This window comes from Macrotis lagotis, chromosome 2, assembly GCF_037893015.1.
Source record: "Macrotis lagotis isolate mMagLag1 chromosome 2, bilby.v1.9.chrom.fasta, whole genome shotgun sequence".
Classification (NCBI taxonomy): Eukaryota; Metazoa; Chordata; class Mammalia; order Peramelemorphia; family Peramelidae; genus Macrotis; species Macrotis lagotis.
Window position 1 is genome coordinate 36,156,513 of NC_133659.1, and position 16,497 is coordinate 36,173,009.

Below are 16,497 nucleotides of genomic sequence, written 5' to 3' on the forward strand. Positions count from 1 at the left end.
AAAGAAGAGTGGAAAGAATGAGCAGAGGGGAAGAAGAACCAGAGAAAGACCCTCTACCTCTGGACTACAGCTGTGGCAAGAAAAATAGCAGCAGTTGTGTACCCTTCTGGGTTACATAGGCAGAGTCAAATAAAATGAGAGCTGTTCCTGTCCTGTGACTCTTTTGTAAAAAAGAAGTCATAGTGGATAGTGTGAATGGAGGAGACAGAAAGACTTGAGTTCAAGTGTTGTCTCTAATATGCTGGTGATGTGACTCTGGGAAAGTTGCATATTCTTAACCATGAACATGTTTTAATATCTCTATGATAGATAGATGATAGATAACTACAGATAGATGGTCGCTACAGACAGATAGGTGATCGATAATTACAGACAGATAACCATAGACAGATAGATGATAGAAAGATAGAGGTTAGATAAGTAAAGATATAGATAGATGACAGCTATAGACAGGTGACAATTACAGACAGATAACTATAGATAGATAGATGATAGATAAGTAAAGATATAGATAGATGATAGATAGCTATAGACAGATAGGTGATAGATAATTACAGACAGATAACTATAGACAGATAGGTGATAGAGGATAGTTAGACAACTATTTCATTGCAGTCAGTTTCCTTGGTCACTTTATTTGAAAACATTATTCTGAGTAGGGTTCCATAAGCTTCATCAAAATGACCCCCCCCAAAATAAGATTAAAAACCTCTACTTTAGAACTATCATATGTGTTGAAGGCAGTTTGATGATGTGTGACATCAGACGATGTTTCAAACCATGGAAATCAGTGAAATAATAGGTCCAGCCTCCAACAGGTGTTCTTCCCACCTTCTGATCCCTCCTCCCCAGTCCCAAGAATCTCTGAGATTGAAAAGACCTCTGAGGTCCTTTGATCAACATGTAAATGGTTTGGAGTTTATACTTTTATTTCTCAATGTTTTGTTTACTTATTCATTTGGACTGTGTATGAGACACTAAACTAAACTTCTTACTATTTTTTATCCATGATTTTTTCATCTCCTAACTCCAGTGCTTTTGTCCAGGCAGTGTCCTGTGATGGGAATACATTCCTTCCTCATCTCCATATTGGAGCTAGTTTCCTTTAAGATAAGACCTTTCCCTATCTCCTTAAATTTCTAATATCTCACCCTGCAAACTACCTTTTAATTATTAAATAGATTTTTAGTATATAATTTTTTTGTTCATGTCATCTTCCCCAATAAAATGTGAATTCTTTCAGGGCCAGGGGTATTTATTTCACTTTTGTCTTCATATTTCCAGTGCTTAACCCAGAGTTGGACCCATAGTAGGTGATTAATCAATACTTGTAAACTGATTTTGTTCCACTTGTTACTAAATAATTGTTACTAAATTGTTACTAAAAAAAAAACTTTCTCCCTGATTCCCCTTCATTCCCTTTCATCCTAGACCTAGTACAGGTACAACTTATGCCTAGAGACAGGGGCCATAGAGAAAACCCTAAATTCAAGTTAAGAATCTGCTTGTTATCATTCCCCCCCTCCCATCCTGGAGTTTAGCATTTTAAAAAACTCTAGTTCTCTCATAATTTTAGTAAAATTTTATCCAACTCTAAAGGAGCTGATGGAGAGTCAACATCATATTGTAGTTAGGTCTGCTGTGTCTCAGGGAGACCTGAATTCAACTCTTGCCTCTGGAATCCAATTATGTATGTGGACAAGAAACTTAATGTTCAGTATTCCATAAAATTCTCTAAAACTATTAGCCATGGATTAATCCCCAACCCCTGTTGGTGAAGGAAATTTTCACACCTAGAACTCCCTACAGTAGTAACAGAGGCCAAGACAAAAATGAGGGACCATAAATTTAGAGTGGAAGGGACCTCAGAGGTCATGGAACTCTGACCCCTTTATTTTACAGATGATTAAATGGAGCCATTTAACTTGGCCAAAATCATGCAACTACTAAGTATCTGAGGTGGGGATTCAAACTTTAGTCTTCCCTACTCCAAGGTCAATGGTCTATCCATTATATCAAATTACCTTGGTTCCCCCCTCCCCCCCATCTCTTCTTTCACATGTGTTTTCACTTATTTCCAAAATATATTGAAAATAAAGACAGTTTGCCAGGGATGGGGGGCGAAAAGGAGGGGAATGAGGTGCTATCTAGGTCAATGTAAATGGTAAATCTGGCTAGATTTTTGTTTCGATAAGCCATAAAATATTTCTGGCTGTGCTTTGATTTGTTAATTTATCACGGATAGGATAATGGCAAATTTATGATATTAAGATGAAAATTTGCAGCTCAGCATAAACTTCCCATCAACCCCATGGAGGTACTGGAGCTGTGTAGGGGAAAGTTTTCTCTGTCGTCTTCTAGGATCAGACATACCACACCTCCCATGGGCCCTGGCAAAGGAGAGTGGATCCGGGTGCTGTGGGGGAAATTTTTGCTTCTACTAATGTTCTCCTTGTGCAAGTGACCCAGTCAAGGGAGACTGATGTGCTGGGCTCCTGCTGCCATTCTCTGTATCCCTGCCACCTCACGCTGTCTCTCAGAAAAGAGCCAAGACCTGGGGCGCCACTGAGTATTGGAAAAAGCCATACACCTCATGGCATAACCAGATAACTGCTATCGGTTTAGATAATTCTGGTCAGTTCTTAAATAGACTTGGAAAAGCATTGTGTCTGCTTATGGGGTTGAGACAGTGGGTCAGTGCTGGCCGGGCACCTGAGTGAGGGCAGTGCCCACAGGGAAGCTGTGGAAACAGACAACAAATCATAAGCTGCATGTGACTTATAGATCCATATGGGTACCTGGAGCTGCCATCACATTTAACTCCAGTACCTTCAAGAAAGGAAAAAGAGGTCCAGGGAGATGAAGGGACCCTTAACCTCAGACCTTGGCCATGGTCACTCAGATTACAATATGGCAAGCAATACCATGTTGTGCTCTTGAGATATAAATATAGTTAAGCAAAATTCTATTCTCAAGGATTTTGCATTCTTATGTGGGAAGGCAGCACATATAATAATGTTAGGAGTGAGGGGAAGGGAAGGTAAAGGAAGGGTATCCTTAGGGGTCAAGATTGTTGGCAAAGAGGAATTAGGACAGAGAATCCAGGCAATATAGGGAGGATTATGTATTTTCTAAAACGGTGGTGAGGGGAAGGTATTTCCTAAAGTGGGAGGGTCCCAGGGAAATTGCTCTCGTGAAGGCAAGCAAAATCCTTGAAAATAGGAACCGTTTTTTTAAAACTATATTTATATCTCAAGAACTTAGCATGGTAGTACTTGCCACATTATAAGCATTTATTAAATGTTTATTAACAGGTTGATTTGTAGTCCATAATGATGAGGTAGTCTGACTAATTTTTAATTGAGTTTTTTCAATTGTGTCTGACTCTTTGGGACCCCTTTTGGGATTTTTTTTTAAAAAAAAGATTTTATTTATTTTGAGTTATACAATTTCCCCCCAATCTTCCTTCCCTTCCCCCCCACAGAAGGCAATTTGACAGTCTTTACATTGTTTCCATGGTATACATTGATCCAAATTGAATGTGATGAGAAATCATATCCTTAAGGAAGAAACAAAGTATAAAAGATAGCAAGATCAGACAATAAGATATAAGTTTTTTCCTAAATTAAAGGTAATAGTTCTTGGTCTTTGTTCCAACTCCACAGTTGTTTCTCTGGATACAGATGGTATTCTTCATTGTAGAGAGCCCCAAACTGTTTTTGTTGCACTGATGGAATGAGCGAGTCCATCAAGGTTGAACATCACCCCCATGTTGCTGTTAGGGTGTACAGAGTTTTTCTGGTTCTGCTCATCTCACTCAGCATCAGTTCATGCAAATCCCTCCAGGCTTCCCTGAATTCCCATCCCTCCTGGTTTCTAATAGAACAGTAGTGTTCCATGACATACATATACCACAGTTTGCTAAGCCATTCCCCAACTGAAGGACATTTACTTGATTTCCAGTTCTTTGCCACCACAAACAGGGCTGCTATAAATATTTTTGTACAAATAATGTTTTTACCCTTTTCATCATCTCTTCAGGGTATAGACCTAGTAGTGGTATTGCTAGGTCAAAGGGTATGCACATTTTGGTTGCCCTTTGGGCATAATTCCAAATTGTTCTCCAGAATGGTTGGATGAATTCACAGCTCTACCAACAATGTATTAGTGTCCCAGATTTCCCCCATCCCTTCCAATAATGATCATTGTCCTTTCTGGTCATATTGGCCAGTTTGAGAGGTGTGAGGTGGTACCTCAGAGAAGCTTTAATTTGCATTTCTCTAATAAGTAATGATTTAGAGCAATTTTTCATATGACTATGGATTGCTTTGATCTCCTCTGTAAATTGCCTTCGCATACCCTTTGACCATTTGCCAATTGGGGAATGGCTTTTTTTAAAAATTTGACTCAGTTCTCTGTATATTTTAAAAATGAATCCTTTTTAAGAAACACTAGTTATAAAGATTGCTTCCCAGTTTACTACATTTCTTTTGATCTTGGTTACAGTGGTTTTGTCTGTGCAAAAGCTTTTTAATTTAATGTAATTGAAATCATCTAGTTTGTTTTTAGTGATGTTCTCCATCTCTTCCTTAGCCATGAACTACCTCCCTTTCCATAGATCTGACATTGATCTTCTAGTTTGCTTATAATATTGTTTTTATGTCTAAATCCTGTATCCATTTGTATCTTATCTTGGTAAAGGATGTGTGAGGTGTTGGTCTAATCTAAGTTTCTGCCATACTAACTTCCAATTATCCCAGCAGGTTTTATCCAAGAGAGAATTTTTATCCCAATAGCTGGACTCCTTGGGTTTATCAAACAGCAGATTACTATAATGTTTGCTGCTATTGCACCGAGTCTATTCCACTGGTCCATCACTCTATTTCTTAGCCAATACCAAATAGTTTTGATGACTGATGCTTTATAATATAATTTTAGATCTGGTAGGGTTAGGTCACCTTCTTTTGCACTTTTTTTCATTGAATTTGGGGTTTTCTTGAATGAGGGAAATTCACTCTTCAATATTCCTTTTCTTTAGTAGATCTGTGAACTCTTCAATGTGGATTTGGATACCTCCTTCCATTGGTGTAGATCACTACCCATCTGGGTGATTCTCATTTTTATTTTGTGACTCTCCTGTAGAGTTTGCCCCCAACAGGCTGTAGAGTTTGTCCTCAACTGACCTCTTCTATGTCTTTTTATATATTTTGTGGGAACCAATGGAATATCAGCTATGTACTTAATTAAGTACTTAATCTATTTGCCAAATGAATGATGCATTTGAATATATTACGTAAATTAATGAAAAAATATACTTGTTTCTAGTTTTTTTTAAATATCCTTTTCGGGGGGGGGGAATTCTTTTGATGTTTGGGAGGAGATCTGTGAAAATGTCAAATGGGGAGTGTCCTTGCCCAGAGGAATTTTGCAGAGTATTGTGAGGGATTTTTAAATAAAAAATCATTCAAAAGAAATGAAACATATTGGTTTCTTAGAAAAATAGTTTAGCAATTTTTTCTTGATGTTGGAAATTATAAACCTCCATTGTCATCCTTGGGTTAAGCTAAGTTGGCAGTGGCTAGAGGACCCTAAAGCAGACCCTCCAAAATCCCAGGAGGATGCAGGTTTCTAAGTTTGGATGAATTCTGATGTTTCTGAGTAGCACGTGTATGTTTTTTTTTTGTCCTCTCTGCAGGTCCCGTACCTCAGACAGAATGCATGTTGTCCCCCGTCAACTCCTCACACCCTGTCCAAGCCCTTTTGGAGAGTTTCACTGTTCTGTCTGGCTGTGCCAGCCGGGGCACCACCAGTTTGCCTCAAGAGGTCCATATCCTGAACCTCCGCAATCCTGATGAAGGACCTGGCCAGCCGGAGAGAGAGGTAGGGTGGATGTGTTTACTGTCCGTGCCATTGAGCCTTTAATTAGCAAGCCCACTGGAGGGCCTCCTTAGAGGGCTGTGGGGACCAGGACTTAGATATGAATGAGAAGGGAATTGTGTTCTGATCTGGGGAAGAAGGGGGCTAGAGAAAGAGAGAAGCATTTCAAGAAGGGCCTTAGATGCCCATTGAACTTGAGAGTCTCCTCTTGGTGATTACTTGGAATCTACCCCAGCATCTGAAAGACTTTTCTTTAGAAGTTCATTTTTCAGAGGTGTTGGTCATCAGTTATAATGATGCTGATGCTGATGCTGATACTGATAGATGTTTCTTGGCAAAGATATTAGAGTGGTTTCTCATTTCCTTCTCCAGCTCATTCTGAGGCTGGATTTGAACCCTGGTCTTCCTGACTCCAGACCAGGTCAGTTAGTTTTCCTGTTCACATTAGTGATCAGGAAAAACATTTTTTTGCTGAAAATCATTTTTTGTTGCCCTTTCTTCTGGTCAGATCTGGACAGCTTCCCAAACCATTTATTTAGTATCCCTTATATGCCTTCCTCTTCTTCCTTCCCATTCCTCCCCTTTGGTCAGGGTTGGGAAGCTTGAGAGAACAAAGCAAAGAGAGGACAGATTTTGATCTTAAAAAGAGTGTGGAGTTGACTGTTTTCAAAATAAGATAATTTTAACCCACCCCAATATGTTGTAAATCATTTTGGGGGGGGCATTCCACAGCTGCAGTAAGAAATATGTGAGCTCCTTTATCCTAGGAATATGTATTTCCCTCTTCACATCTAGGGGGAGGAGAAGTAAGGAAATGCTGCTCACTGAGTGCTGGGGACTCTAGGGACTGGGAAGAAGCCCCCCCCCCCTCGGAATTGCTCCTTTATAGATATCTCATTCTGAGAGATTGAGAAACAATTGTCCCAGCCCACAGGACCAAGGGCAGTTTTGGTGTTAACTGTGCAGTTCTTATGTTTACTCTGAAAATAGATTCAGATCAATTGCTGTAGTGAAAGGAAAACATTTCAAGAAAGGACTGGAGAGTTTGCCCACTCTGTTTATCTTAGTATACTAAGTGAGATCAACTGCTGCAGACCGTTTTAAGTTTAAGGGGGAGCCTCTTAAACACCAACCTTTCTTTGGGCTGAGTTCTAGACATGAAAAGACCAAAATCAAAACTTCCCTGTCATTAAGGAGCTGTTTATTATTATTATTATTATTATTACTATTAATAGTATTTATTTGTGTCCCACTCTTCATTTGGGTTTTCGTGGAAAAGATATTTGAGCATTTTACCATTTCCTTTTCTATCTCCTTTTGCAGATGAGGAAAATGAGGTAGACAGCAGTTAAGTGACTTAGCCAGGGTCACACAGCTAGTCAGTGTCTGAAGCTGGATTTGAACTCATGATGACGAGTCTTATTTGCAAGTTTCACCTTGCACATTTAAGATATCTCAGTTGATCCTCACTAATATCTTGGGCAGTAGGGACTATTATTCTTCTTCTTCCCTTTTTACAGATAAGGAGACTTAAGGCTGGAAGGATAATGGTCTGCTCAGGGTCACACAGCTGAGAAGTATTTGTGTCAGGTCTTCCTGATTCCAAGTCTACCTGTTTCACTTGGCTGCCCAGTTATCTTCGTGTGTGTGTGTGTGTGTGTGCGTACAATTAGTAAAAAATAGAGAAACTGGACGGAGAAAGGTTTTGAAAGAACTGTTCGGAAGGGGAAAACAAATGAGATTTCCTAAAGGCAGCTTTGGTTAAACCTATTGTTGAAAAACAATGTCAGCAAGTGAAGCTTTTTAAAAAAGTATTTTGGAATATGTATATTAAAAAATTGACTTAGACATTAGGAATGGTTCCCAAGTGCTACCAAAAGAAAGTGGGACATTTCCTTCCCCAAGGACTCATGAGACATGAATGGATGTGGTCCATCACTTTTGTAATTGAGACAATATACCAAGTGACCTTTGGAAATCCCAGCAGTCCTGTAACTCAGCCATCCAATAGAGACATAAAATGATATCATTTATGAATACACACACATATTTGTTTTGTGTGTGTGTGTATGGAGAGAAAGAGAGAAAGGAGACAGAGACTTAGATACACACACACACACACACACACACACACTCACACGTTATTTGTGAGTATATAAAGGGGGGAGGGGCAAAGGTACCAGAAGGCCAGGGACAGGGTAGGGAATGGTGAAAAAATGAAAAGAGTTTATTTACAGATGGAAGGTTGGGGGATGGATGGAGAGAATCCTAGTACAAGAGTGAAAAAATGTATTAAATATCTTTTATTTCCTGTGTATGTGAACATGGAAATATAATATCATTGCAGCCTTGCAAATAGTTTTAAAAATTCATCAAGTCTGCCAAAATCCTATTGAATCCATAAAATTTGCATTGGCTCTCTTTACTTTTACTACCTCTCCTTCCCCCCTCCCTGGTAATCTGGCCTGACTTTTTGTTGTTCTCTGTGGAGGACTTTTTATGGCTATACCATTATTGATCCGTGCAGGAAATGGAATTGATTTATTTCGAGGATTATTTGTAGATTGGCCAGTCAGTTAATCAGCATTTATTAAGTGATTATTATGTGCCAAACATTGAAGATTTAAAAAATAGTCCCTGTCCTCAAAGAGCTTACAATTCAATTGCTTAGTTTAAAAAAAATTATTTTTATACCTGTAATCATTGTTGTTCAGTCTTTGTGATCCCATTTGGATTTTTCTCAGCAGAGATATTGGAGTAGTTCTAATTTCCTTCTCCTGTTCATTTTACAGATGAGGAAACTGAGACAGACAGGGTGAAGTGACTTGTTCAACATCACATAGCTACTAAGTATCTGAGACCAGATTTGAAATTAGGCTGGCCTCTATCCCTTGGATTTGAACTCAGGTCCTCCTGACAGCAGGGTTGGCCTCTATCCCTTGAATATCTAGCTGCCCCACTTGTGATCACAGAATTTAGAACTGAATTGGATCTCAGAAGCCATCTGTTCCGGCCTTTTTATATTGCCGATAAGAAAACAGAGGCCTGCGCAGGTGTCATGTGTTGCCCAAGGTCACCATGTTAGTAAGATTGAGATTCAGACTCAGGGACCCAGATTTGAAATCCTGCAACCTTTTCATTTCCTCATTCTCCCATGTGCAAAGGTGCTCAAGAATCTGCCTCAAAATAATTAGAGCCAAATGTTGAGGAAATTGTGAGTTTTATTGGTCAGCAGCTAGTTTAAATAAGGCAGCACAAAGATAGCCCCTGGTACCAAGGCGGTGTGGGTCATTGCATCACTTCTCTGTTCTCCTGAGGACCTCATCAATTTATAGTGGTAGACAGTCTATTGAATCTGTGGGCCTTACCTCCTGCTTGTCATCACTGCCTTTGGAAACAACTCCCCTGCAAACGGACAGGAAGCTGGGGAAAGACTCTCTGGCGACAGCAGAGTGCAGAAGAGTGTAAACAACTCTGAAAAGTCAGATTTTTCATAGGGGAGAAGCATCCTGAAACAAAGGGGCCTGGGGGTGGGGAGCAAATATTCTTAGAAAAATCAACTCGCAGTTGTCCTTTGACTTGGAAAGTCAATGCACCCATCCTCCGTCATCTCTCATTGGCCTGGAGAGATTGACTTTTGGGATGTTTCCCCTGTGTCTAGAAATAATGATAGCAACACCAGAGGTTTATTTACTGCAGAACACTTTAATTAGTTGTTGGAGTGGCTGTGATTTTGTTTACTGGAATCCAATTTTCACTTTTGACCTTTCTTTGAAGTGGTATTGGCTTTGTTGGACCTGAACAACTGTTTACTCTGAGAGGTTAACTAAGTCTCCTCTGTCTGTCTCTACTCTCCCTCTCCCTCTCTGTCCCTTTCTCTTTCTGTCTCCCCCTCTCTGTCTCTCTCTCTCCTCCCCCCTTTCTCTTTCTCTCTTGGTCTTATCCTCCCTCTCTTTTTCTCTGTCTTATCCCTTCTCTCTCTCTCTCTCTCTCTCTCTCTCTCTCTCACACACACACACACACACACACACACACACACACACACACACGCTTTCTCTCTGCCCATTTCCTCCTATCTTATCTATGTTAACAATCCATCATTTATTTTGAAATATGGAGAGCAATAGGAATGGAGGAAAGAAGGAGGAAGGTAGGCTCTGATGTCATGCCTCTTCTGGTGACTTTGCATCTCTTTTATGTGTCAGCTCCCTGATAGAAAATTAGCTCTTTGGGGGCAAGGAGTGTTTATTTTGTATCCAGGAGGCACTTAATTAATGCTGATTTATTGAAGACTAGGGAAAGTTATCATTTAATCATTTTCCTCAAATGCAAGTTGGCAGAATCTTCCACAGAAACGCTGGTATGAGGATAGCATACACCTCTCCCATTTCACTTGAAGAACTTCTTCTTTCCTTTCCTTATCTGATGCCAAAGAGTCACTATCACTAAGAAAATGAGGAAGAAAGAAAAAAGGATGAAAGCAAAAATAAAAATTTCTATCTGAAATACTGACCTTTTTGAGGTATTGAAGAAGGCAGGTAGCCACAGTTCCAAGACATTACTTTTGTGGTTTTGTAAGTCAGAGGGCACTAATTTTAATTAAATGTAGTTTTGATTCCCATGCCATGAACTACAGATAGAATTTGACCAGGTTCTTCCCCTCTCACATAAGTCACCTTGGAGATCACCCAGTGTCCTGAGGCCCAGAGAAGGTCAATGACTTTTCCAGGGTCACTCATCTTATTGCAGAAGAAGAACCCTATAAATGATTCAATGATTAAGAATTTTTTCATTCTTATTATGTTCTAGATATTGTGAATCAGCCCCTGCCCTGTGGCGGGGGGGTAGCCAGCATGGCCTCATGAGAAAAGATGAAATACATCTCCATTAAATATAGGGTGTCCCAAGGGGAAGCTAGGTGGCGCAGTGGATAAAGCACTGGCCCTGGAGTCAGGAGTACCTGGGTTCAAATCTGGTCTCAAACACTTAATAATTACCTAGCTGTATGGCCTTGGGCAAGCCACTTAATCCCATTTGCCTTGCAAAAACCTAAAAAAAATATAGGGTATCCCAAGAAAATTAGTGTAGATTAAAGCTTTCAGGACTTCCAGCCTTATGAGATAATTTCAGGTATCTCCATCAGCATTTCATCTTAATGGAAATCAATTTCCTGATGCACAGGGATTATTCTATGTTGTTATCTTTATTTCCCCAGAGCCCAGGACAGTGAGTGGGATATCATAGATACTTCCTAAATTTGTTTGTTGAATTGAATTTATTGCCCTTACCTCATGGGGCTCAAATGCTTATTTTTGTTTATGAATACACTTGTGCACAATAAATGGACATTACCTTTCAACAAACTGGGACTTGGGAAAGGACCTTGGTATAAAAGATTGAGGTCACCCCTGGCATCCTGGGCCAGGACTTTGCACTGGATTCTGATGACTTTGCAAAACTCTGCCTCACTTAAATCCGATTCACAAGTCAGGATATCACCCTCATGGTTTTTGAACCTCTTTGAGGATGAAGGATGAACACTTCAACTCAACTTGTATAGACCTTATACCTTCATAGTAATAATCTTCATGGTAATCTCCATGTTTGAAGACTTTGTCTTCAATACCAAATTTCTCATTTACCATTATCCCCTTGCCTTTATCAGTTCTATCCCAACCCTCTTTCTGATTCCATTGACCAGCTAGAGTGTATCCAGAGGGGAATCTTTCAGTGAATAAACATTAAGCATCTACCATGTGTGGGAATAGGAGGCTAAGGTACTATACTCCTAAAGATCCAATGAAAGATCTGTTATTGTTCTTTAGTCATGTCTGACTCCTTAAGATCCTATTTGGAATTTTTTTACAAAAGATATTGGAATGGTTTGCCAGCTCCTTCTCCAGTTTATTGACATGTGGGGAAACTGAGGGAGTTAATAGGTTTAAGGGACTTGCCCAGGGTCACATAGCTGGTGTGAGGCCATATTTGAACTCAAAAAGATTCTAAACCCAGTGATTCATCCATTGCAACCTCCTAGAAAGAGATGAGGATGTTTAAAACCTAGAGAGATGATTTGGGAAGACATTTAAATAGAATATGGAAGAGGGATTAGGCTTGAGAGCAGTGGGTGGTGGTTGCAGAGAGATGGGTTTGTTCTTGTGTGAAAAAATGTTCCCAATAATCAGAGCTCCCCACAAGAAGAGACTGCACATGAGAACCTAGGTTCCCCTTTTCTGTAGAGCTTCAGGAACTGGATCAGTGACTTTTTGGGGTATCATGTAACATTGAGTTTTCTAACTTGGTGTCCATGGATTTTTTAAAGAAATGTTTCCATTTAGACTCCATAGTTCTTTCTCTGATTGTGGATGACATTTTCTGTCACAAGTCTCTTGGAATTAATAGTCTTTGGATACTGTATTGCTGAGAAGAGCTAATTCTATCATAGTTGGTCATTTCACAATATTGCTGTTAGTATGTACAGTGTTCTTCTGGTTCTGCTCACTTCACTCAGCATCAGTTTATGTAAGTCTTTCCAGGTTTTTCTGAAATTAACCTGCTCATCATTTATTATAGAATGATAATATTCTCCATGGATTTAAAAATCTTTTTGAAAACTACATTTCAAAATAACTTGTTTGTTTTATAATTCAATGCATTTTATTCACTTAAAAAGATTATTTTAGATAGGCCTTGCCAAACTATCTGAGATCCATCAGACTAAAAAGGTTCAGGTGTCTTTTGTAGAAGGAATAGTGTTCAGTGTAAGTCAGCCAATTGAGGGTTGATTCTTCCCATTGATGTATAGACTCTGTGGTATCTCTTTTGGCTGTTCTGGTGAAATTTTTGGCTTCCTAGATTATTACTGTATTTTTTATCCAAATGAATAGTTTCCCTCGATCTCTCAAGTCCTTTTTTCTCCAGAAAAGATACTGTAGATAGAGTAGCTGAGACTCATTTTGAGTCATGGTCTAGTCTAAGGAGAGACTGAGCTGGGGCTTGTTCTTAATTTGTTTACAATTTAGAAGTTTACCATTTATATGGTACTACACACACACACACACACACACACACACACACACACACACACACGTATTACTAGCATTTTCCAAGATTTGCAAACTGAGGCAGCCATGCAAGAGACCAACAGCAAGTGTCTGAGACTGGATTTGAATTCAGGTCTTCCTTCTCCAAGCCTAATCTTCAGTCTCCTATACTATCTGGCTGCCCCACCACCAAGGACATTTATTATGAGTCTTTCATCTTCAAAGTATGGTATTAGGTGCTGCTGTCAGGATAATTCTAAGATCTTTCAACTTGCTGAGTGTTTCCTACCTACCAGAGGTTACAAAGAAAAAAAAGAGCCAGGGCCTGCCCTCCTGCAGCTTATGCTCTAAATGGTTTGTAATCTAATTGGGATTCGATGGAGGGAATCCTCTGTAAATGGGAGACTTTGCCTTTGCACTGGATTGTCCTCTCCCACCTCCTGGGACATTTGGACCCAGTAGGCTCCACTGGAGTGGATGAAGCCCCTTCTCAGTGGTGCTCACTCAGGTTAGAGTAGGAGACTGGCCTCCAGAGAAAGGGGCTGGCCACTCACTTCTGAACCATACCATCCACAGCAGGCTGGATGGTGTCCAGGGTGGCTTCCTTTTAAACAAACTGCAGGCGATGCTTTTGCCTGGACTCTGTTTGGTAATTCTGCTTTTTCATAAATAGCCCATGTTTAAATTTTAGAGTTTGCTTTGACACTCACTCCCTCTTTGCTGTACGTAAGATCTCAAATGTAAATATTTCCAGGTTGATTTTTCTTTTTTCTTTTTTCAGGGTGGGCACAGGGCCACCATTAAGGCTGGAAGGGACTTGTTGAGGAGCGGGCCATCATGGAAAACCAATGCCCCCAGTGAGGGAAGCTGGTGCATTCCAGTGCAGGAACGTTCCCATGTTCCTGTGGAGGAGATTGAAACCTCCTCCGTGATGGGTTCTCTCTTGACACAAAGGCTGTCAGGACTTGCCAAGGTGTCATTTGGGATATTAGCCTTAAGACACTCTTGTGGGTGGAACTTTTCCTCTAGGCTTAGCTGTAGTTTTCTTTTATGAGGAGACCTAATATGAACTGTGAGATCATGTGGTCATAGGAATTAAAGCCAAGAGGCAGCGGAAATGGGGCAAAGCTTGGGGGGAGTCCCAGACCCTGAGTTTGACTGACTCTGGTACTTGAAAGACCAAAAGAAAAGTCCTTATTCAGTCTAAAGAAGGAGGCAACTTGCAAATTATATACAAATAAGATCTAAATCTAAAATATATACATGTACATACATTTCATATTACCTATATGTGTATGTGAATATAATATAAATATATAAATGTTTATATGATATTTGTCCTTTATTCTCAAAGAAGATCATGACATCAGGGAGGTGGTGCCAGGACAAGCACGTGAATTGGATTTGAGTGAGGGGGGCTGTGCTAAATCACCGACCTCATTTTTTCCTCTAGAACCATCTGGGTCCAGTGGCCAGATATGGATCAGGATGACTGGGGATGACCCTCATCACCTAGCTTCCATATACATATATGTGCATGTATACATGTATGTATACATGTGTGCTTTTGCTTGCGTGCATGTAGCTACACATATAAATTATATGTGTAAACATATATTATATATAATTATATATTGATATAAATGGACATAGATATACATGTATATGATAAATTAGAGGAAGGAAACTGCTGAGGTTTGAGATACCAGGGCAAGGACATCCTCCTGCTGAAGGAGGACCTTAGGTATGCTGCCTACATGAAGTGGAAGTGTATATTGAATGACCTCTGAGATCTCTTGCAACTGTCTGGTTTTGTGGGCTCACGACCCAGAGGTAGTTTTTAGATTCGAGTATGGAGAAGTGGAGAGAACAAAGAACATTTTTATCATATTGAAGCAAAGTAGAGAATAGGAAAAGTGGGAAAATAGAAGGGTAACCTGGATTCCTTGTATTAATAATTTAACATTGAGATGTTGGCCAAAATCAGAAATCAGAAATAGGGATCTTAGGGATCATGGAAGCAGACTTCCTCATTTTCGAGTTGATGCCTGTGGGAACAGGAGAAACTGAGTCACTTGCTAAAGGACTTAACTTAGACTTGAGTGATAGTAGGTGAACCCCTTATCTTCCTAACTGCAAGTATAGTTTCCTATCCATTATATCATGATCCCTCCCAAAGACTTCAATTTGTTCATTCATTTTCAGTCATGTCTTCATGACTTTCTGTTGAGTCTTCATGACTATTTAGGGTTTTGTTGGCAGAGATACTAGGGTGTTTTGCCATTTCCTTCTCCCTCATTTTGCAGATGAGACTGAGGCAAACAGGGTTAAGTGACCTGACCATGTCACACAACTAATAATAGCTGAAGCCAAGTTTGAACTTGTCTTCCTGATTCCAGGCCCAGAATTCTATCCACTGGGCCACCAAGCTGCCCCAAACTTCAACCACTCAACTCATTGAATAACCAAAGGTAAAAGAGACAGACTTAAAACTTTTTCATGGACTTTATCTCCAGTTTTCTTTGATATTCATCTCATAGACTAGAGGCTACAGTATAGGATAAGGATTTTCAGCATTATCCAGTTATTTAAAGTGTCTTGAAGATGGTTTTTTTTGGGGGGAGGGATGAAGGTAGAGAGAAGCAACACAGGTAATTTCAAATTGATCTAACCTAGATTTAAGGACAGTTTCTTAGCCTGTTTAAGAGGAAATTTCCAATTTCCAAACCCAACTGAATGACTAAATTGTTGTTTGCCAAAGAGCCAGCTTTGGAATATTGACAAATGGCAAACTTGGGAATTTACAAGGTACAAATGTGGAGTGAGACCATGGCCAAGTGCAGTCCCACCAAGAACTGGCAGGGTTTGCCCCAGTGCCCTCTGTATGGTTGGAGGACCGCCTTTTTAGAGAAGTACATCATCCTCCTATCAGAATGGTATGGAGATTGTTGACCTTTGCTCTTCTGCAATGAAAGGCTTCATTGCAACACAAAGCAAGACTGTTTTATGTTTTCTGCCGTCTAAGAGTTGACAGCTGAGTTGAAAAAAGCATCTTGTATCATTTCCCCTTCCCCACCCCCTCTTCCTGGCTGGAGTACAAGATGGCCTTGGCCTCTCTTGCCCTGCACCAAAATGTTTCAACCAAAAGAGCATTTTGCCTTTATGGAAGCCAGAGTTAGATCTCAGGCCTTTCATATTGTTGCCCTAGTAACCATCCTGGCGCATTTTTTTTAATTGTATGGTTTGTTTTGTTGTTAGGACATATTTCCATTAAGGCATCATTCACAGATGAAAATGTACGTTTTTGATTTTAAGATTTCTTTGGCAACAGTATAGACAAAAAGAGTATGCACAAATCCGTATCCCAGATGGTTGGCTTGCTCGCTGGTTTTGTTCCATATGCTGCTTGGCACATCCAGGAACTCGATACACAGAGTCCGGAGGTCTCACTTTTCTAACTGTTGTCTTGGTTTGACTGAGGTTATAGGATTGTCAATTTGGATGGGGATCTCAGAGATCAGAGCGGGGTGTGTTTGAACCCAGGTCCTCTGATTTCATATCAGACTCTTTCCCTGCT

General features: G+C 40.0%; 1 protein-coding gene across 1 annotated transcript in view; it reads left to right on the forward strand.

The window, feature by feature from the left end:
- Window positions 1-16,497, forward strand: part of TGFBR3 (transforming growth factor beta receptor 3) — a 225,887-nt gene that overhangs the window by 81,108 nt on the left and 128,282 nt on the right. The window contains exon 3 of the mRNA XM_074221691.1: window positions 5,696-5,880. Coding sequence (XP_074077792.1) covers window positions 5,696-5,880 — 185 coding nt within the window. The remainder of the gene's footprint in view (window positions 1-5,695; window positions 5,881-16,497) is intronic.